Source organism: Haliotis asinina, chromosome 9 (genome assembly GCF_037392515.1).
Source record: "Haliotis asinina isolate JCU_RB_2024 chromosome 9, JCU_Hal_asi_v2, whole genome shotgun sequence".
Classification (NCBI taxonomy): domain Eukaryota; kingdom Metazoa; phylum Mollusca; class Gastropoda; order Lepetellida; family Haliotidae; genus Haliotis; species Haliotis asinina.
In genome coordinates, this window is record NC_090288.1 from 62158848 (window position 1) to 62183527 (window position 24680).

The 24680-nt window shown below is 40.7% G+C and overlaps 1 protein-coding gene across 3 annotated transcripts; it reads left to right on the forward strand.

Moving 5' to 3' along the window:
• Positions 1-1076: 1076 nt before the first annotated feature.
• LOC137295546 (proton myo-inositol cotransporter-like) lies at positions 1077-24147 on the forward strand. Of its 3 annotated transcripts, none has more exons than XM_067826931.1 (10): positions 1077-1218; positions 4008-4556; positions 16878-17037; positions 17609-17817; positions 18247-18352; positions 18848-19008; positions 19820-19952; positions 21265-21509; positions 21751-21903; positions 22704-24147. In XM_067826931.1, exons 2-10 carry the CDS (start codon positions 4121-4123, stop codon positions 22892-22894), a joined length of 1794 nt encoding a protein of 597 aa, XP_067683032.1. In that variant the 5' UTR covers positions 1077-1218; positions 4008-4120; the 3' UTR covers positions 22895-24147. The 3 variants fall into 3 exon arrangements, with proteins under 3 accessions (XP_067683032.1, XP_067683033.1, XP_067683034.1); XM_067826932.1 differs by lacking the exon at positions 1077-1218 and adding an exon at positions 2672-2778; XM_067826933.1 differs by lacking the exon at positions 1077-1218 and adding an exon at positions 3441-3519.
• Positions 24148-24680: the final 533 nt, after the last annotated feature.

A 24680-nucleotide genomic window follows, 5' to 3' on the forward strand; every position in this document is an offset into this window, starting at 1 on the left:
AACAGAATTCAAAATTCATAGGTGGAATTTTCAGTTGGTAAGGCGAATGATTAATTATTACAATACTTTAGAACTGTTCTAATGATGTACTAAAGTATATAATATTCTGTAAGCAATCATTAAAATGATACGCTGGTTGTACAGTGACTCCATAAATTTCCATATCTACTAACTAAATAATGTTGTGGGATCAATATTTACACTATATAATATACGCTAACATTTTGTCACATACCTAACGGTACACTTTGAAGTCTGGTTGTCTTAAAGGCACAACATCACACATAATCGACAATATTGTGGTCTATATCTTACATACTGGGAGCACAAACACGCACTTTAGCTTGTTGCTGATGCAATAAACGAATTATTATCCTGTACGACTTGACTGAAATCGTTAATTGAAACTTCGAGGCGAACACCTTCCAAACAGAGAACACTTGCCATATGTGCAGTTTAAACAATTGCTCCGTACATCGAAAATTGTTGCATTCGGTGTTGTGGGTATTTGCCGAAATGGCCTCAATCACAAGTTGCGTTGTAGGATATATAACTGTTACATAAGTTTATAGGCCTCGCTTGAAATAATATACGACCAGTAGAATCTATCTAAAGCAAACGGTGCATTAATTCTTTCAAACTCTTTAAGTTAAAACTGTGGTCTAAATACTTATTTTTGGAATAATTAATATGGTATAGCTTCCCAGGGAGCTGATAGTTGAGAACTGTATAGTTTTACTGTATTTTCTAAGAAATGTGGTGTGACGTACTTACTTTATCACATTCCGCACAATGTGTGTGATTAGTTTAGTATTCATGAATGAATAGTTCATGAAGTAGTTAGTTGGTTTGGGCTCTGAAAGATCATGCAAAAGACGAGCTAAACATCTTCATGTTAAACTAATCCGAAGTGGAACCAATTCGCTTGGCATGGAATATTTATTGTTTTGTACTCTCACATCAATAGCATTCTGTAGAACTACACCATCACAGCCAGTGTGAACCCGTACGCTACTACTCGTAGATAAAACCAGATTAGATAATGTTGTGTAATCTGTGGTCCTGTATCACCCTTCACATTCATGGAGAGCACCTGTTGTTTGGATGTACTACTCTGGCCGGCAGCTGGGTACGGAAGAGACAACACATCCTCTCAGATTAGAAACTGTTGGCGCTTCAGAAAAGTCTGTGCATCGACGTTCAGACAGCCCAAAACAGGTAAGCCACTGTTCGAATGTTCATAAAATCAACAATAACAGCGTTCAGATAATAAACTGTATTATGTAATTTACTGTACCAATGTTTTGGTAATCTACTGTATCAATGTTCAGGTACCACTTTACAGGTGTTCAGATCAGCCACCGTACCACTGTTCTCCTATGCAGTATACCACTATTCAGGAAAGCCACTGTACCTATGGCTACTGGACTATTGTTCAGATAGCCACTCTACCACTGTTCAAATAGTCACTGTACCATTGTTCAAATAGCCGTTATACCATTGTTCAGATGCCATTGTTCAGATACCATTGTTCAAGTACCTACTGCACCATTCTTCAGTGTTCAGATAAGCATTCAAGTGTTCACGATAATTCAAAAGTCCGGTGCTATGACATTCTCATCACGGTAACAGCGTAAGACATTTTTTTTCTAAAGGGATGCTGCTAGCTACATTTCTTCCTGTTCGTTTGGTTACGGTCAGAGAACACATAAAACATTGTCCTGCAAAAATAAGAATAAATGGCTTTGTATAACATCTGAAAAGGGGGCCAAGCAAGCTGATTTGATTCAAATGATTTTGATATTTCAGTTGTTGTTGCGTTCAAACTATATATTCTACTGAAGCTAAGTCAAAACCCTTAGACACAAACGTGTAATAGATAATACTGTGATGTGGCAGCATAGAGGAGTTCGTCCCGGAAGTGAATCAACTCCTCCCAAGGGAGGTATGGGACTGAATTTGGGAGCGCTGCGGTGGAGTTTTTAACTCCTCTGTAGTCACTCTCTTTCACTAGGTGGTCTAGACAAACCTCGATCACAACAGTTGAAGTCATTTTGGAGTTTCGGATATGCTGCCATTTGAAATTATGAGCAATATATTACTGTTACGCCAGATACAACACATGGCCACCATTTAAGGGACCCTGGTACTGCAATGAGTGGCTAGTGAATTCACGGCAACCAGTCCGCTCTGAATTAATACATGGACGCTAACATATACTTATCATATAATTTTAATTAGAGTATAGGTAATATTTTGTTGAAATAACAAATCCTTGACACGAATTATCCCCAGTGTGACTCATCGTTAATGATTCATCCTCAGATGGGTTCATGTATAAAGTAACAAATCAGAAAACATATACAAGTGTTGTTTGTGTTGTAAAAGGGCATACGATTGGCTGAAAATGCGTTTACTGCACTCTGAATATGATGACGTTCTATCGGCTTAGTGCGGCTCAGACTCGACATGTGAAGCAGCTGGTCTAAAACTGGCACTGCTGACACGACGCGCCAAACTCTGCGCTGGCCGACTTGACGCACCTAGTCGAGACTAATCGCAGAGCATTAAAAGGCGTTTATCAGGGGAAATAAAACAACTATTCATCAGCACTTTTTGTTGTTGTAACCTTGCAATTAGGGGTACCGTACACCCATGTCGTGATGACCTTGTTCTTGTCGAGTGATAGATGACAGGTATAGACGAGGCATGCACGGGCGAGTTGTAGGGGAGAATATCGACGGATAGCTGTTAAGGTACTGCCACAGCAATATTCACGTAAGTACCCCTCTAGAGATTTGAAGTACCTATATTACCAATGAATTTGGTTAGCCATCAAGTACCGGGTTTAGCTATCTTAAAGCCATGCTGGAATCTGTGTTGCCTCAAAAGGCAATACACGCGTATACCTGGCGCCGTGAAGAGGAGGTGAAGTACGCGCATGTACGTGAGTGTGTGGCTTCGTGTACACGGTTCCGTCTGCCAGTACTATCGTGTTGCTCTCAGAAATACCCGGCCACAGTTTACATCCTGCTCAGGCACAGTGCCCAGCATGACGACCACCAAGCAGTGTAACAACAAGTAACATATTGTATTGACACGGGTGGGGTCCGGCCTGACGTTTGAACCTCTTGACCACGGCGGCAGTCATGTGTACGTGAGGTAGCCACTGACGGTAGAGATCACCAGGGTCTGAAGTTTCGAAGCTCTCTCAGCGCTAAGATAGTCGAAAGTAAATGTTAATGGCACTTACGACTATCTTAGCGCTACGAGAGCTTCAAAAATTTAGGCCCTTGTCTAGTATTCTTAATACTATACGCAGTCTAATTGTGTGAGGACAGAAAGGAAATGGCGTTGTTTGTAGACTCATAGATATTTGTTTCGCAATAATGCTGCCCCATCTTATCTAGTTCAAGTAAGTAAGGTTGGATCCAGATACTGTTTTTACACATCTGAATACCTGATGTTGAGGGATATATCTGCTACATTGCTTGGTCGCAGTGTCGGTTTGCTTTCGGGGTAAGTACGCGTAGGGGTTTTATAAAGTTTTATGTAGTTGAAGAGATGGTCAAATGCTTGTCCGATACTCAGAGCAGTGTCATGTGTTTGCCAGAACAGTCAAGCACATTATATTGGCTGACAGATTTTCGGAGTTAGTCTGTAAGCTTAGGCTTGCAAACATACTTCATTTCAGTGCAAATACCGGAATGTTGCTAGGCGTATCTGAATTATTCTTTAACCAAATGTTGGGTGTCCCCAAAGATGGTCCAGTCAGTATAGATATATCTACGTAGGTACACACGCACCTCCCTCGCAACCTCGGCATTCCGTCTACCCCATTCCCGTTATCTGTCGCTGTCAAGATCGACCCGCAGAGTATAAGAAACAGCCATTCGGGTGGGAACACAGCCAGAGCCGTCCGCAGATGTAAAACCTCATATCTAAAGAAAACACTTTTTGCCATTTGTTATTAGATTTTATTATCATAATAACGTTATTATCTTTAGGATATAAAGCAGAGCACAGCGATACTGTCTTACAAGCCCTCCGCTGAAGACGTTACTCTCTATCCTCATCGATTGATTTCCCGATCAGCTGTTGGCACCGCGGGTAATCCACGATGAGCAACTCAAAAGCCGGTTCTTTGACCAACGTCTCCGACAGCCGCGTAGACTCCGTGGCAGAGATGGTGCAAGCCGGTGCTGCAAAGGAGGGTCAGGGAGGGAGGTTTTATGTGTACTTCTTGTCGTGTTTCGCCACCGTCGGAGGCTTCCTGTTCGGGTATGATACAGGGATAGTATCTGGGTCTATGCTGTTGATTAACCCCTACTTTAGTCTAGAAGACCAAACGGTATGGAAGGAAGCTATTGTCAGTGCAACAATCGCAGCCGCGGCCGTCTTCTCCATTGTGGCCGGTGTGTCCACAGACTTTCTCGGCCGAAAGAAGACTATTATGCTGGCGAGTTTCGTGTTCACCGTCGGAGCCATTGTGATGGGCGTTGCACCTAACAAGGAAGTGTTGTTGGTGGGGAGAATCATCGTTGGGATTGGAATAGGTAAGTATTTTCATCTGTTACGTAACGTGTGGAAGAAAATGAGAAATCTAATAAACCTAAGTGATCCATAAAATAAGAAGTGACCACAAATGAAAAAAAGATATATCCAACTCCTTATTCATTCATCATTTTTTAAACATCTTTCTTGCTTTTTTTACATGGCACGTGAAATATTGTCTGTGAAGCTGCCAACATTCTCTTTCAAGATAAAATGTCATTATTTCGTCACGCCACGTGCTTCGAGGATTCACATGAAGTAGGTGAATTCCTAATTCGCATTCTCTTTTTTGTTTTACCGCAAATATACCAGTATCGTACAATTAGGAGATAAACGTACTGTGTTGGGAAATCAGCGGTATATAATGAAATTATAATAGCTCTAAATTTGATTTAAAACCGAACGCGTAGCGTGAGGTTTTAAATACAAAATTTAGAGCTATTATAATTTTGTTATATACCGCTGATTTTCCAACACAACACGTTTATCTCCATTCTACCATTACCGTGTTATTCAGATTTTAAACAAATACTTAACGTGTTGGAAAATCAGAGGTATATAACGTGATTATATACCTCTGGATGGCTTTGATTAACCAATCACAACCCAGTATTGGTAGAATATGACACCATAACGCAGATACAGTTCGTATGGCATAAATATAACACAGACAATTGACGTATGATATTACAACACACAGCGGAGAACACGAATGAAGTATTATATGACACATATCGTATAACATGACAATTCAACACAGATCAATGTCGAATAATTAATACAACGCAGGCAAATGTCGTATAACGTAAAATACAACACATACAAATGCTGTATAACATGACAAAACGACACAGACAAATGTTACAGTAAATACATACAAATGCCGTATAACATGACAAAACGACACAGACAAATGTTACAGTAAATACATACAAATGCTGTTACAGTATAACATGACAAAACGACACAGAAATGTTACAGTAAATACATACAAATGCTGTATAACATGACAAAACGACACAGACAAATGTTGAAGTAAATACATACAAATGCCGTATAACATGACAAAACGACACAGACAAAGGTTACAGTAAATACATACAAATGCCGTATAACATGACAAAACGACATAGACAAATGTTACAGTAAAAAATATACCAATGCCGTATAACATGACAAAACGACACAGACAAATGTTACAGTAAAATACATACAAATGCCGTATAAAATGACAAAACGACACAGACAAAGGTTACAGTAAATACATACAAATGCTGTATAACATGACAAAACGACACAGACAAATGTTACAGTAAATACATACAAATGCCGTATAACATGACAAAACGACATAGACAAATGTTACAGTAAATACATACAAATGCTGTATAACATGACAAAACGACACAGACAAATGTTACAGTAAATACATACAAATGCTGTATAACATGACAAAACGACATAGACAAATGTTACAGTAAAATATATGCCAATGCCGTATAACATGACAAAACGACATAGACAAATGTTACAGTAAAATACATACAAATGCCGTATAACATGACAAAACGACACAGACAAAGGTTACAGTAAATACATACAAATGCTGTATAACATGACAAAACGACACAGACAAATGTTACAGTAAATACATACAAATGCCGTATAACATGACAAAACGACACAGACAAATGTTACAGTAAATACATACAAATGCCGTATAACATGACAAAACGACATAGACAAATGTTACAGTAAATACATACAAATGCCGTATAACATGACAAAACGACACAGACAAATGTTACAGTAAATACATACAAATGCCGTATAACATGACAAAACGACATAGACAAATGTTACAGTAAATACATACAAATGCCGCATAACATGACAAAACGACATAGACAAATGTTACAGTAAAATATATACCAATGCCGTATAACATGACAAAACGACATAGACAAATGTTACAGTAAAATACATACAAATGCCGTATAACATGACAAAACGACACAGACAAATGTTACAGTAAATGCATACAAATGCCGTATAACATGACAAAACGACATAGACAAATGTTACAGTAAATACATACAAATGCCGTATAGCATGACAAAACGACATAGACAAATGTTACAGTAAATACATACAAATGCCGCATAACATGACAAAACGACACAGACAAATGTTACAGTAAATGCATACAAATGCCGTATAACATGACAAAACGACATAGACAAATGTTACAGTAAATACATACAAATGCCGTATAGCATGACAAAACGACACAGACAAATGTTACAGTAAATACATACAAATGCCGTATAACATGACAAAACGACACAGACAAATGTTACAGTAAATACATACAAATGCCGCATAACATGACAAAACGACACAGACAAATGTTACAGTAAATACATACAAATGCCGTATAACATGACAAAACGACATAGACAAATGTTACAGTAAATACATACAAATGCCGCATAACATGACAAAACGACACAGACAAATGTTACAGTAAAATATATACCAATGCCGTATAACATGACAAAACGTCAGACAAATGTCGTATAAGGTTACAATGCAACACGGGCAAATGTCGTAACTACACATACAACACGAATACTGTGAGGGTATCACGCACACAGTAGTGCAAACGCGAACCCCACCATCCCCACCCCACCCCCAGCAGATGTAATAATATACGCGGTCATTACCATAAAGTACATCATGACGGAGCGAAATATAGAACGTTTATGTCGTGTCTTCTAAATGGTCTCTATATAATAACTAGACGTGTTTTGATGGTTATTCTGTGTATCTCGCTTAAAAGCTGTCTGATGAATACTGTCCACATTGTAAGTGGTGCCGTTACATTTGCAAATCTTGTATTGAGTCAAACGACGGCTTTAGCGTAAATGCGATAACCAAGAGGTTTGATAGTACAATACTCAAAAGAGAGGGCACATCTATCGGGGCCAAGAGAGAAACAAAGCGATTTTTGGCATTTACAAAGTATCTACATGTAGCAAAACCATTTCTCTGAGAGAAACAGATGTTCTTGATAATACATTTCGGTCAATACAAAACCCAATTTGATGATATATAGTTGCACATAAATAAAGGATCTGGATTGTGGGTGAATACTGATTGGTGTACGCAGTGAAAACGTGGAGTTGGAAACTGTCACCGTGTAACACATAGGTCATGACTGAATACACAATACAGTGGTCATGACTGAATACACAATACAGTGGTCATGACTGAATACACAATACAGTGGTCATGACTGAATACACAATACAGTGGTCATGACTGAATACATAACACAGAGGTCATGGCTGAATACATAACACAGAGGTCATGAGTGAATACATAACACAGTGGTCATGACTGGATACATAACACAGTGGTCATGACTGAATACATAACACAGCGGTCATGACTGAATACATAATACAGTGGTCATGACTAAATACATAACACAGTGGTCATGACTGAATACATAATACATGACTGACGTTTCTATACTGCTTTCTACGCATGCCCTGTGCTACTCTCTGCACAGAGAGGAGAGAGTCGGTTACAACTGTGGATTGTCAAGTCAGTGGTAATGCTCACTAGATAAAATCAAAGAAAATCAGTCTGATAAAAAATGTTCAAATCGAACGAAGCACTGAAGACGTTTCGCGGGATTACAACCCAGAAAGTAGTCCGTCATAATTTGATCTTAGGTCATGTTCGTGATGTAAGTAATCACAGATCTGGAATTCGATCTCACACGTTTGCTCTCAGGTACAGCTCTTGGTTTTCACACCAGCTGGCTTCACCATGTCCTTCGTGGTCATAATGCCACCCTGCTGTCATTATGGTGATTGAATCATCATAATATGGTGATGCTACCAGTAATATTGTATGGTGATTGTGAATCAGCATTGTCATCTGACTTTCATTCAGGCGGTAGGGTCTTACGTTGCCAGTCTCATCATGTTGTGTAGGTGGCGCCACAATCGATCACTACTTCTTGAATAAACCTTGACCACTGCTTTCCCTAGATGATGTCGACCTGTGAGTTATCTGAGCAGTGAAACGCCGACTGTTATTATTGTTAGCAACCTATTCAGATCCAGAATCAGAGGGGAACGCTGCCCCTCGATGTCACAGGGATATGCATGTCCCCATTTCTTAAACCTCAACTTTGAAAACAAACAACATTCAACATATTTCAGGCACACGCATAATTTCACAGTATTGTATTTTGCGTGCAATGTTAGATCCACGTTGGAATCCAAGACTATTTCAGACAGTGACAAAGTGTTCCATGTATACCTATTTCACGCATGTTTGCTGGATCACAGCTGACTCGGGTTATTTCGTATGTTTTGAAATATGAATGTTAGTTACTATTCAGACAACTTAATGACATGTTATATGGGTATTTGTTTGATGCTATCAAATTTCCCATTGATGATTCTCAAACATTGGCAACAGTCCTAGCATTTTTGAATTCAGAAAATGCTATTATCAGTATTTGGTTTTGAAACCTGTTTAATATCGAAGTGAATATTTCACCGTGCGATGTAAATATGCTATTTTGTAAATTCCCGTGTAAGTTTTACGACTGTGACAAATTCCATTCACACCTCCAGCCAAGTTAGCTAAACCTCGGCTCTATATCCATAATAAACATGTGTGCTATTTTCTGATTGGCTGATGGTGGAATGGTTGGATATGTGTTATTGTCATAAATAGAATCTCTCCGACTTCGTATTGTGTAATATAGAATACGTATTCCTAATCTAATCTTTTTACAAAATGGGTATTGTAAATGGGATCATAATAATGAATGCCTATTATAAGCAATCGCAATACAGATTGCGTATTACTCTTTCACACTAATAATATTTCTTTGCTGAAAAAATATGCACATTCTGTACCCTCTTAGGTTTGTTTCGTAAGTAATGACTGTACTATTTCTTTGTGTATCTGCAGGTATAACTATAAGCCTACTGGAGTGCACACTATTCGTATATCCGCTACATGGAATTACAATGCATACATCGGATTTGTATGTCTATTCTACGATAAACGCACGATAAATTCCTAAACCATGTATGGGGAATGGATACACGCAGGAAACATTGGTGCCCTCATTCCAACAGAGGTTACTCAAGCCATATCTTCATATGCAGGAACATATAACACATATAACCAACGTAGGAAGAAATATCTTGAGTGACCTCTGTGTCCAGCAGACCAGTCCTTCTTACATATGACGTCACACAGATGTGACGCATTAATACGCCAACGCGATAGCGAGTATACAGGCAATGCATGTAGATTCGATGCTGACTATCCGATTGTAGGGTGTGTCACTGTTACTGCACTTGTGTCCCTCACATTTCATTTATCTCACAACTGAGATAAGTTTTGAACAACTCTTTGTAAGATAAATGGTATGTGACATGCACTCGGGTAGCTATCTCTATGTCATCATTGATAACCCTGATACCACAGTTAAATAACATTGCTAACTCCGCGTCCACTAAAGCTAGGTATGTGTACTTTGTTGACACACGGCACTGTCGAAGACTGATTGCAAACAGAAATAGTCTGAGAAATTATTATTCGATGATGAACAGTAATAAATTTGGACAAGTGTATGTTTGAAATACGCCTCGGGGCCAGCTCTGTGTCCGTAAATTTCAATATCACAAAAGCCACATGACTGAAAATCTCTATTTTAACATAGCTATCGTATGGTCAATTTTACACTGATCGTGGTATATGCAAAAATTGATACAAAATACATTTAACATGGGATCACTGAAGTAGAATATATTTCGTTTATTGTCATATTTGCACTAAGCTGACAAACGTATTCATTAGTTGACGAAATTGTGTTTATTGCCATGACAACCAGGTATGGTAATGGTACATGAGCATGATCAGAAGCGGTATTCCTAGACACCGAAAGTGTGAATCAGGTGCCAAATATTATTCAGTTGGTCGTTTTATGATAGATATACTATATATCTACACAGTGAACTGTTTGATGTGGCGACAACGTGATTATTGCGTATCTGTTGTCCGTTTGGAGGTCCTCCTGATCCGATTTGTCAAACTCCCTTATGATCCGAGGACAGTTATGAAAAATGTTGTTAAGAAGAGTTATCTCCTCCTACCCGCTCACTTGCAGGGCTGCGTTGTGTCATTGTCTGACGTGTGACAGGAAGTAGTGTTTGTGGGAAGTAATTACTAACGGGCTACGCGGTGATATCAGACGCGAGCGTTATGTGTCCACCTGCATAAAGCCTCTATCGGCTCAGCTTGATTAAATACTTCAAAACATCAAAACTAGCGGATGTTTAGCAAGAACCTAATCAGCCTCCTGTGCCCTGAAATGATCAATGTAGTTGTTTGAACGTCGTAAATTGTCGAATGATGGCCACCGCTTTCTGTATTCTACGGTGCAGCCAAGCCCACGCGACACCATCAGTCGCGGCAACAAATTGATTTCATTTGCTTGCACAAGTATCGAGGGCAAGATATGTTAAATACTACGGCCACTCTTGATTTGTTTCTTATCAGTGAATATACTGTATTGCAGAGTAACATAACACAAAATTATAAACAAGTTATCCGTCATCACAGGAACTGATAAACTGTCATGGAGCGTATATCAATACATATCAAATATTACCAGCTATCTGGCAAGACTGTATACCTTGCAGCAATACCCAGTAAACCTTCAAGTAATACACACTATTGATATATCTTGACATGATCACATATATCAGGCAATATCTACAACATTATCAAGAAGGGAACGGTCTAGTATCAAGGAATAAAGCAGCATTTTGTTCGCTATCAAACAGTGTCTGGTTTACTATCAATTAGTACACAGTCTAACATCAAGTAGTACCTGGTTTACTTTCAAGAAGTACATAGTCTAATATCACAAAGTAACTTGTTTACTATCAAGTAGTACATGGCCTTCTGTCAAGTAGTACATGATCTACTATCAAGTAAGGTCTGGTTTACTATCAAGAGTGCACGGTCTACTGTCAAGTAGTACCTGCTTTAGTATCAAGGGGTACATGGTCTAATATCAAGTAGTACCTGGTTTACTATCAAGCAGCACATGGTCTACCATCAAGCAGTACATGGTCTACCATCAAGCAGTACATAGTCTACCATCAGGCAGGACATGGTCTACCATCAAGCAGTACATAGTCTACCATCAGACAGGACATAGTCTACCATCAAGCAGTACATGGTCTACCATCAGGCAGTGCATGGTCTACCATCAAGCAGTACATGGTCTACCATCAAGCAGTACATGGTCTACCATCAAGCAGTACATGGTCTACCATCAAGCAGTACATGGTCTACCATCAAGCAGTACATGGTCTACCATCAGGCAGGACATGGTCTACCATCAAGCAGTACATGGTCTACCATCAGACAGGACATGGTCTACCATCAAGCAGTACATGGTCTACCATCAGGCAGTGCATGGTCTACCATCAAGCAGTACATGGTCTACCATCAGGCAGGACATGGTTTATTATCATCCAGTACATGGTCTACCATCAAGCAGTACATGGTCTACCATCAGGCAGTGCATGGTCTACCATCAAGCAGTACATGGTCTACCATCAAGCAGTACATGGTCTACCATCAGGCAGTGCATGGTCTACCATCAAGCAGTACATGGTCTACCATCAAGCAGTACATGGTCTACCATCAAGCAGTACATGGTCTACCATCATGCAGTACATGGTCTACCATTAGGCAACACATGGGTTACTATCAAGGGTGGCATGGTCTCCTACCAAGTGGTACTCGGTCTACTGTCTAGCAGTATGTGATATGCCAACAGTATATCGACGTGTTATTGAACAATGTACGATGTACTATCAAGTAAAACTAAATATTGTCACCCAGTGTTCGCCTGATTATCAGTAAGTGAGGAACAGGTTACGCGGTGCTCTCAGACTGTAACGTAAACAGTTTCTTCACAAACAAACACACTATTTTTATCTCCCATTAGTCATTATACTGTATGTATCAGATATATAATTTGATCTGTAGCAGTTGATAGCTGGACATTTCATTTGCTGATACCAACAGGGACATGAGTTATTTGTTATGACAATAACTGCAGCTCAAAATGCTTTATCATGGTTCAAAATGTAGTTTAACTGTTGTGACGAGAAGACATTATCTATAAACTGAAACAATTGTAAATCTGTATGGCCATGTAATTCATAAATACTTGTAGGAAACAGTTGTAAATCTGTATGGCCACGTAACTCTTAAATACTTGTAGGAAACAATTGTAAATCTGTATGGCCATGTAACTCTTAAATACTTGTAGGAAACAATTTGAGACATAAAACAGTATATCTATTCCCATTATGCAACAGTCACGTGATCGTTAGAGGCGTGGTCTTTTGATTTGGTCACCTGAGTAAATCAATAAATATTCACTGGAAAATGACATGCGCAAAGGAAACTCTTGCCACCCAAGTCGCTGCATATGTTGGCATGTCCGGCCATGGCTGATCCAAACAACGTATGTAAACAAACAAATCCTTCATACAAAAGTATTAATGAAGCAAAACAGAACAGAAATAAATCGAAACTTTACAGAAAGAATCCAGATAAAAAAAGCGGCGTAACGCTAATGGTGTGTTACTATAATTACGTATTATCGATACCAGCTGGCCCCGGTACCTCTACTATATCAAATCCTCTTTTCCTGTTGAGAGTGAGAACGGAGGTCTGAGATGTTGATTATACTGCACTTCAATGTGTCATCATTTATCAGTGTCCACCTGTACCTCCTGAACAACATCTTGGTAGGACCTGGTAGTAGTACATTTGCTTTATTGCTGCTACTAAGACATGTCTGAACCGAGGAACCAACAACTGCTAAACCAAACGGTATCGGAATTAAAAGGAAATACACAGCAATGATGAAACATGTTATGTTAGGTTGTTAAGCAGCTCTACCAGATAATTCAAAATTGAAACACCGGGGACTAAATCATGTGGAGTTAATGATGAAAACAGTAAATGACAATGGTATAGAATAGGAAATCAATACGCTTTATTTAAACTCTGTATGTCTACCACATATCCAGAGTTGTAATAATGCTGCAGGAATTCTGTGAACCTGTGTTTCCAAACAGGCCTTGAATCACTCTTTTGTCTCTCGTATTTGGTTACTGGCTGCCTTTATGTAATTACCTCAGCCTAGAACCTCTTGAACGACCAAGTTATGGCAATCAATGACAGATAACCTAATCCTAGTCCAAACCCTTCGTGTGTGTGTGATCATTGTGATGAGAATACTCTCGAGGCGGTGAAACTGTCATTGAATAACCAGCCCACAGCCATATATGATTAGATTTAAAAAGTGTAGCATTTGAGAAAGAACGTCGCTTTCTCTAATTACACTTTTGGGCCCAAACATATTTTGTCGTTCATTTCAGCGGTCATTTCAGTCTCCGTGTGTACATCGATAAACATGATGACTATATGACCATTAACCCATTTTAACGGGGGATCTTCATTTTCTGATCTTTTGTATGGAACGTTTCATGTGTGAAATTTGTATTACTTGCGCTTTCATACATTACGTCATGTCATGAAGCATAATTTTTTAAAAGTAAGCTTTCGTGTTTATCTCTTCTATTTAAAATCTTGACAAACAAGAACGACAGTTGCGTTTTTTGCTGTTCACTACACCTTAAAACATCCAGCTCGCCATAAAACCCAATCGTCATACCAATAAAGCCTTCTGGAAACTTTCCATTTAGTGTTGTTCAAATCTGTCCGTGACATCACGGGATAGTTAAAGTGGACACGCGGATTTCAAAGGAACCGTTGTTCCATTGATAGGTAGCTTCGTGGAGATAAGAAATGATATCCTGAATAGAGATATCTGTTGAACAGCCAGGCTGACGAAGAGCATAGAGAAATCGTAGCGCTGTTTAACAATGGAAATGACAGGCAACATGGGAACAATACTGTGACTTTTGTTAGGAAGACAATGGCGTTAGTTTGTAAACGAAGTGATGTGCTATGGTTCAGGGAAGAGAGAAACAAACAGTGTAACTTTGTTCTGGATGGACTGTAGTATGTTGACTAGCATACTAGGAGGGGGTTGGTACCGTCGATCCCAGGGAGGACTAGAGTAGGAAGAAATATTGTAGCGGCGTCTTTTATTCAACAGGGTCTGATTTAGTAGGTGTTTTTGCAGCTGTCAACTGTCATGTCTAGGTAGAGGTCGGAATCTGTAATGACACTAAGGTCCTTTAAGTGAAGGACAAGGATATATCAGTTTCTGGCTTGCCTTTTACCGGACCGACCTTTCTCGTCATGCAGCCTTAGCTTGTTGCGAAACACCCATACCTCAACATCCTGAGAACTATTCCATTTGTTTCTCATCAGTGTGTGTAGGCTGTAGACAAGACTCCACTCAGTACAGTGCAGGCCCTACTTCAAATCTACAATACATGACACTCCTGAAGAATGATGCCAAAGGAGGCTGTAGGATGGACAGGCCTTTCTTCAACTGGTCTGGGTTAGAATTGGTCTTCGGCATCCAAGAGGCAACTTACGGGATCGGGTAGCCGCTGGATTGTCTGATCCAAACTCTGTTCCTTATTGATATGGAATTGCTAGGTGCGGCAAAAACACAGCACAGGGCAGAGAAGTTCGAAAGGATGATAAGCATGTTCATCACTGGCTAGCACCTGGTGTTATTTTCCACGCCATTAGCTAAGGTATTTAATCAGGAAACAAACACCTGGCATTGTCCTGTGAGAGGTGTCCTAACGCTCAAGTCTTGTGTTTAAATTCCCCATTATGTTCTTTTCCAATGACCATGATGTGTTAGTTCTACTGCCGGACGCGAATAACCCGTCACCCTAACGACTGTTTCCAGACATCAAGTTCCTGGTCTTCGCGTGTATTCTGAAGGTTCTCTCCTTATTCACTGACTCATGTTACAGCTTGAATACTTCTTTTGCTGGAAACGTGGCAGCAACTGCTTGCATTTAGTCCACTCATGTCTTTCTTTAGGGTCTCTCGTTACAGCGAGGTATTAGAATCAAATTTCAATGACGCTGATACTAAGCCGTGGCATCCGACAACCACATAAAGGACGAACGACGATGTCATTGTATCATACAAGGCGTGTGTAGACAAGGCCGCGTTGTAAATATTGATAGTCAAACATGGTAGAGCTATCTTCCCGAATACTGTAGAAGCAATATCAGACATAATATGCCCATTCTCTGCACAAATGTGCTTTATATATGACCAACGTATTCCGTAGCTTCTGCTATTTCGGGCCAGCTGTCTGTCACAACAGATATCCCCAGCAGCGAAAGAAAACACTACAGGCATGATTAATGATTGTTGCATTGCGGGGGCAGCCGCATAAATGGGGCCTATGTTATCAGTTTTCATTGCTTTGCTTCTTCGTATTTCGCTTCAATTACCTTCATATGTTTCTAATTGTAACCATCAAAGTAACTGTAGTGTCAGATGTGATCACCCTAGACTCACCATAGAGTAAGATGTGACCACAGTTGACTGATCGTGGAGTCTGAAATGACCGCCCCGGACTGATTGCAGAGTCAGATGTAACCACCATGCACTGATTATTAAGCCATATGTGACCACCCTTAACTGATTGGTATCTGATGTGACAAATTGTACTGATTGTAGAGTCAGATGTGACAAAAATATACTTATTGTAGCGACAGATGTGACCAAATTGTACGGATTGTAGCATCTGATATGACCACTTAGTACTGATTGCAGCGTATCTGATGTGACCAAACTGTACTGATTGTACCATCTGATGTGACCACCATCAACTGATTGTGGCATTTCATGTGACCAAATTACTGATAGTAGAGTCAGGTGTACCCAAACTGTTCTTGTTGTAGATTCAGATGTGACCACCATGCACTGACTGTAGATTCAGATGTGACCACCAAGCACTGATTGTAGAGTCAGATGTGACCACCAAGCACTGATTGTAGAGTCAGATGTGGCCACCAAGCACTGATTGTAGAGTCAGATGTGACCAAACTGTACTGATTATAGTAAATAGGTAAAATGTAGGAAATATGTAAAGGAGCACTTGTACTTTCATGCATTCCCTTATGCGTTTCCATGAGTATATATACTGGGCCTTTCTCAGGAATATCTTCAATCCGTCCATTTGATGACATCATCCACACAGTGTAGCAGCTGCTAGTGGTTACATTAACAGAGTTTGTTTTCAGGGTTTGCGTCCATGACTGTGCCTGTGTATGTCGCCGAGGCTGCCCCTTCAGACATCCGTGGACGTCTTGTCACCCTGAACCAGCTCTTCATCACCATAGGCATCGTCGTCTCCGCCCTCATTGCGGGCGCCTTCAGTCTCGTCAAACCAGAAGGATGGCGGTACGTCCGGCATGCGTCATAGATGTTGATCCTGGGGACTCAGGACTCCGAAATGACAACCTCTGTTGGTCTTACGAGTAGGGACCCTTGAAGATCCGGGATAGAATGGGCCTTCAGCAACCCATGCTTGACATAGGAGGCGACTATACTGGCCCTAAGTGGCGACTAACGGTTGTCAGGCTCGCTCACTTGGTTGACGCATGTCATCGGTTCCCAATTGCGCAGATCGATGGTCATGCTGTTGATCACTGGATTGTCTGGTCCAGACTAGGTTATTTACAGACCGCAGTCATTTAGCTGGAATATTGCCGAGGTCGGAGTCACACAAATATTACATACTGAAATTTAGATAAACAAATATCGGAAATATTTAAAACGTAATGCTCCCTATCCAAAACTAACTGGATAGAAGATCGCATTCTAATTTTATCGTTAATAACTGTAAGTACTGTTGTCTACCAGGTATTATCCCTGTGATGATAATGAAAAAAACAACAAGTGCTTATGATGTAGTCGGAATCTTCTGATTGTGTAACTAGTTTGATTTCATTCATTACACACTGGTCCACAGATATATGCTTGGCCTGGCAGGACTGCCGGGGGTCATCCAGTTCGTGGGGTTCTTCTTTCTCCCCGAATCCCCCCGCTGGCTGGTGGACAAGGGCAGGTTGGACGAAGCGAGGGCCGTGTTACAGAAGATCCGAGGCACAGATAACGTTCACACAGAGCTGAACGAGATTCAAGAAAACATCGAGACTGATAGGAGGAACTCTTCTGGAGGTACGGGCGGAAACTAGAGGCTAGGGTAGAGAACAGGCAGAAGTCGTATGTAGATGAGTAGAGAGTATTGGATGATTTGACAGCGCGTTTTCTACAGATGTTAGGGAGAGAGAATAGGACTGATTCACTGGAGACGTGGTCTGACAATGTTAATAGAGGGTAGGACTGATTCACTGGAGACGTGGTCTGACAATGTTAATAGAAGGTAGGACTGAAGTACAAACGATATGTACGTAAAAATAGGAAGGGAAAAATTCTTTCCAATGAACTAGTGGAGAATTGAGCGGATAGTGTTGATGAACAGTTGGACTCTCAAGATAGAAATGGCGGAATAAATAGAACAGATTTCGGTAAGAGCATAGGTAACCGAGCAGCACCTACTCCTAGAGCTCAGGGCAGGGAAATGAACAGTTACGTTTTCCATCGCAGGCAACGCTTTGCGTCGGATCTTCAGTACCCCTCATGTGCGGAAGGCGTTGTTCATTGGCAGCGGACTCCAGCTTTTCCAGCAACTCTGTGGTATCAACACAGTCATGTGAGTAGAGAAACAGCTCTGTAGAAGGAAGTAAATAGGTTTAAAAAGAGGTCGTTCTCAATGTCATTTTTCCATTACCCTCATCAACCATACGGAAAGACGTCGGTGTTGTGTCCAGTGAATATATTTAGAATATTTCGATATTACTGAGAATGTAATGTCAGTTATGTAAAGGCAGAGAGAAAACGATTGACACATGTATACTCTTCTCCGTATCTACACCAGTTTGCCTGCCAAAAGGTTGTTGTGAGTGGGGGAATATTCCAGCAATACCGCAGCAGAGTGTCACCAGAAATTGTCTTCACACATTGTACCCACGTGGGGAATCGAAACCGGGTCTGTAGCGTGACGAGCAAACTCTTAAACCACTAAGCTACCCAACCGATCACAGAGAGGTGTGACATATACATTGGCACATAACCTGTTTACCATAATGCAGTATTTAAATTAACGCAGCTGCTAGAGACGTAACTACCGTATTCCATGTGGTTGCAGCTACTACAGCGGCTCCATCATCAAGATGGCAGGGTTCCCAACCAAGTACGCCATCTGGCTGGTGATGGTGCCCAACTCAGTCAACTTCCTTGCCACGTTCCTCGGCATCTGGCTGGTGGAGCGGCTCGGGAGGAAGATTCTCACAGTGGCCAGTTTCGTGGGTGAGACCTCTTTGATGGGAATTTTAGAATTTGAGTTGATGAAGAATTATGACAAATTTTTATGGATATACAACTTCTTTATTCTCTGAAGGCGACGTTTCGACATAGATTCTAATGTTATTTGTTTGATAACGACATTTGACGTGGCCTTCACCATAACCTTGCATAACCATAAAACCATAACAAATGTCATAATTCTTAATAGGTGAGATACTATGCTCAATCTTCAGGACTCTGTTCCATCCCCCAAGGCGAAGCAGATTCCTGACCCTAAGAAAGATGCCCGGTAAAATCCTGAAATGGCCCACGTATTATTCGTCACATATGCCGAATGTCACGTGACATATGCTGAACATATTAGACATAGTAATCCATATACACACACATCAAACACACACACACACACACACACACACACACACAGAGAGAGAGAGAGAGAGAGAGAGAGAGAGAGCACACGGAAGCAGGCACACATACATATATACACATAAATAAAATTATCAAAATGTAAACGGATGAAGAACAACTGAAATTTGTTACACAAGCAGACTTATCAGATCAGAAAAACACTCAACTTAACTTCTATGCCTCTAAAACGCATGCAGTCCTGTTCAAGGGTTAGTGGGGTAGCCTAATGGTTAAAACGTCCGCACGTCACGCTGAACACCCGGGTTCGAAGCTCATTTTTGTGTGCCCCACCGTGACATAGCTTGAATATTGCTGAAAACGGTATCAAACCACACTCACTCACTGTTGAGATAGTTAACGTGAAACACGCGTCATTTATGTCAGAGTTGTGTTCGTGCTTCAGCTGTGACGATCGCTCTCGTCGTCCTGGCAGTAGGCTTCCAGCTGTCCGCGGTATACACCCCACACATCAGCAAAAACACTACAGAACTGATGGACAATGGAACCGCTATACACGACAAGTGTGCCACATACAGGTCAGTGAGCTGTTTCCTCACTTTCTTCCTCATTCATCTGCTTCTCGCTCCTACATTCATGTACACCTCTTTTCTCTTGCATGTTGTCCATGACACCGTGTATTAATCCCCTCTGTTATCTCTTTACACAGTCTCCATCACGTATTAATCCCCTCTGTTATCTCTTTACACAGCATCCATCACGTATTAATCCCCTCTGTTCTCTCTTTACACAGCCTCCATCACGTGTCAATCCCCTCTATTCTCTCTTTACACAGTCTCCATCACGTATCAATCCCCTCTGTTATCTCTTTACACAGCCTGCATCACGTATCAATCCCCTCTGTTCTCTCTTTACACAGCCTCCATCACGCATTAATCCCCTCTGTTCTCTCTTTACACAGTCTCCATCACGTATTAATCCCCTCTATTCTCTCTTTACACAGTCTCCATCACGTATCAGTCCCCTCTGTTCTCTCTTTACACAGACTCCATCACGTATTAATCCCCTCTATTCTCTCTTTACACAGTCTCCACCATGTATTAATCCCCTCTATTCTCTCTTTACACAGTCTCCATCACGTATCAATCCCCTCTGTTCTCTCTTTACACAGCCTCCATCACGTATCAATCCCCTCTGTTCTCTCTTTACACAGTCTCCATCACGTATCAATCCCCTCTGTTCTCTCTTTACACAGCCTCCATCACGTATTAATCCCCTCCGTTCTCTCTTTACACAGTCTCCATCACGTATTAATCCCCTCTGTTCTCTCTTTGCACAGTCTCCATCACGTATTAATCCCCTCTGTTCTTTCTTTACACAGCCTCCATCACGTATTAATCCCCTCTATTCTCTCTTTACACAGTCTCCATCACGTATTAATCCGCTCTGTTCTCTCTTTACACAGTCTCCATCACGTATCAATCCCCTCTGTTCTCTCTTTACACAGTCTCCATCACGTATCAATCCCCTCTGTTCTCTCTTTACACAGCCTCCATCACGTACGGTATTAATCCCCTCTGTTCTCTCTTTACACAGACTCCATCACGTATTAATCTCCTCTGTTCTCTCTTTACACAGCCTCCATCACGTATTAATCCCCTCTGTTCTCTCTTTACACAGTCTGCATCACGTATCAATCCCCTCTGTTCTCTCTTTACACAGTCTCCATCACGTATCAATGCCCCCTGTTCTCTCTTTACACAGTCTCTATCACGTATTAATCCTCTCTGTTCTCTCTTTACACAGTCTCCACCATGTATTAATCGCTTCTGTTCTCCCTTTACACAGTCTCCATCACGTATTAAACCCCTATGTTCTCTCTTTACACAGTCTATGCGAGGACTGTATCAACGACAACAAGTGTGGTTATTGTTTTGAAACAAACTCAGGAGGGCCAGACGGCACTTGTCTTGTGCCGTCTCAGATTGACACACAGAAGGAGACAGATTCCGAGTTTGGTCGATGTAATGACACCGCCAACAGCAACTTCACCTACACCGTCGGGTACTGCCCCACAGACTATGCCTGGATGGCAATTCTTGGTTTGACACTCTTTTTACTGGGATTTGCACCAGGTGAGTGCCTTTTGTCAGGGCTTTTTTTCGTGGCATTCTTTTTTTCATCAGAGTGCTCAGAACAGTGGGTTGTGTTTGGTATTGGGAGAATGCATTTCGATTGATGTAAACATTATTTCAAGAGGGACCTAACCTGTGACTAAAACTGATTAACCGACATATTGTTGCAAGCGGGCATTGTGTCGGCATAAATTGTCACTTTGCATGTCGGTATTGATGCTTTCAAACGCTTCTTCTTCAGGTTTAGGACCAATGCCTTGGACGATAAATTCAGAAATATTCCCCCTCTGGGCACGTGGAACCTGCATTGCAATGACAACAGCTGTAAACTGGATATGTAATCTCATAGTGTCTTTCACCTTCCTCACACTCACTGAAACCATAACAAAATACGGTAAGACAACAGCAGTTATTGCCACACGTAATAGCCGCCAGTAGCATCAACCGAAATCCTCATCAGTGATAACTGTAACGTCCACTGACTCATAGTGAACACCTGATGGACGCATCAGACCATAAACACGATTAAACATGGTACTGCTTCACGCTCGTACCTACGTACATATGTATGAGCGAAGTATTCTTAATTGCAACGTGAGTGAGTAAACATTTTAGGTGGCATCGGCATTATTTCAGCCATGTATACTGACAGCAAAAGAAACGCAACTCATTTGTTAAGTTTTAAATAGAATACATTAATATGAACACATAAAGTTTTACAAGATTTCATTTTAAAAAAATTGCGTTTCTTTTACTGTTCAGTATATATAATTGCTACTCACTACTCACATGCATATTCATCCGATGATGAGTTTCCGATAATCTCTCCTCAGTAGGCTATAAGGAAGGAAAGGGGACCGCATATTCTAATTCATTATATCTAATGTATCTATCTATCTATCGTTTGCTATTTCGGCTGAAGAAAGACTAAGACTTAAAATCATATGGACATTTAGTCCATGGACGGCCTCTTACACCTAACGTTATGCTATATTCCTAGTACATATATCTGGAGAATGTGGACAAGGCGTCCGACTTTGGATCAGAACATCCTTGATTCGAATCCCAGTGGCATTTATCGTTGCTACACATGCATACCAGACACTCATATATTTCCACCGTGACCACTGAGTGCTTTAAGTACTCCGAGGTAAGATGGATTGTTATCTACCACTGATATGGGATGTATTTCAGGCACGTTCTGGCTGTTCGGCGGAATCTGCTTCCTGGGAATGTTGTTCACGCTGGTGTTTGTGCCGGAAACGAAAGGGAAGACGCTAGAGGAGGTGGAAATGTTGTTCATGACGCCGTCGAAAAGAGACGAATACCGGGCACAGAGTCAACAGTCCGCGGAGAAATATGCATACACTAACACCCAGATGTAGTGGGTAGCAGGGGCAAGGGTAGAATGAGGGTACAAGGAAGGTACATACAGGGTACATGTGGATTACTACAGGTGTTGAGAGACTATTGGAATGGGAAAGAGTAAGTGTGGGTGCTTACACATGTTTTCCATACCAGCAAATTCATCAAAATCAAAACATCGTTCAGATCTCGCTCAGATTTCATTGCTGTTTATAGGCATCTCGTCTAGCTTATAGTTTCAGTTTTCACCATTGAAAATACAATATGTTTTATCTCATACTTAAATCATTCATGAACGAAGATAAATTTCATTTCACACGATCGTCTCAGATAAGAGAGTGACGTCACAGGCTCCATGACGTCACATAGAAAGGCATATGGTCAGGAATGCATTGTTACTTAGTTTGCTCGTAATTGTGTTACGTAAAATCAGGAAACATCCTGAAAATATGCATGCTTCTGTTTTAGTACTTTATATCTGTTTCTGCTCTTTTTTAATTTACTGTTCTAATTTAGACGAGACTATGGTGTACGTGTGTACCGAATCAATATCATTTTCTAGATTGTATGAAGGTTGAAGCATTCATAGACAGATACTTGACAGTCCATAGAACCTAAACGGTTCAGTAACACATAAGCGCCTTGCTGTCATCCCTGTCTAGTATATGTAGTATGCACGTGCTGAAACTGTGCAGAGCACACGTACACATCAGTGCCTCACACGGGCGGTATCTGCACACCACCTCATACCGCATTTTTGTTGTGATGTTAAATGTTTTTATTTTCGCCTGTGCTCCTTACACTGCAAATTTCACCCAGTAAACTTCATACAGAATGGCATCTTTTAGCTGATTATTGGCAAATCATATCAGTAGGTGGCTCATTTGTGTCTATCGCCCTCTGGGACAATATTCCCGTTATATCACAGCGTGTCTGTTTGATGAGGGAGGAATTTCCGAAGTTATGTATTGCGTTTGAGATGTCTTTCGAGACTGGGCCATATGAGCTCGAAATAAGTCACACTCAAAATAGAATAAAAAAGTAATAATTTGAAAAAAACCCATCTGTGTTATCCTGTGTGTATCATTCTTCAAAAGGACACATGAAGTTCACTTTCAATGGACTGATTTTGATCAATGTCAGTTCCTGGACTTGACTTAATCTAGACACATTCCATTATTATCAAAAGGGTTTGTTTTATAAAGTTGTAATACACAGATTCATTAACGCCACCATTTTATTCATACACAATAAATCTATTTATAATGACGAATATTTTGTGTTGTTGTGCTGTACTGCTGATGAGTGAGTGGGTTTAATTTTACGCCGCTTTTATCAATATTGAGCCAATATCACGGCGGGGGAAAACCAGAATGGGCCTATATCCATGTGGGGAATCAAACCTGGGTCTTTGGCGTGAGGAATGAACGCTGACACCACTAGGCTACCCCCACAGAACCTGTATCGCTGAGAAGTCTTTAAGATCGCAAACAGTTTTAACTGGTGATCATATCTCCAAATAGTCATCGGGACAATAGCATCTGGTTCATGTGCTTGTTTGAAGGGAGGTAACTGTGCAGGGAATGGCAAGGATATTTTATACAGTGATACCATCAGCTTTCTAAAAGGATAAGAGCGGATTTATGTGTGTGAATATAGGGATATTATGTCTGCTTCATGGAATATGATGTGGATACGGAACGATAGCCGTTTTCTATGACATCCATTTTCTAAAATTACTTCTTGACCTTGACCTTCATTCACAATGGTTTTCAGTGACGAGAGGTTTTGGTTGATCTTGTATTG

What these genes read in the sequence shown, in the direction of transcription:
- LOC137295546 (XM_067826931.1), top strand. Translation starts at nt 4,121, where the DNA reads ATGAGCAACTCAAAAGCCGGTTCTTTGACCAACGTCTCCGACAGCCGC. An exon ending in GTCAAACCAGAAGGATGGCG is followed by an intron (nt 17,038 to 17,608) that starts GTACGTCCGGCA and finishes ACTGGTCCACAG; the next exon opens with ATATATGCTTGGCCTGGCAG. An exon ending in TAGGAGGAACTCTTCTGGAG is followed by an intron (nt 17,818 to 18,246) that starts GTACGGGCGGAA and finishes TTTCCATCGCAG; the next exon opens with GCAACGCTTTGCGTCGGATC.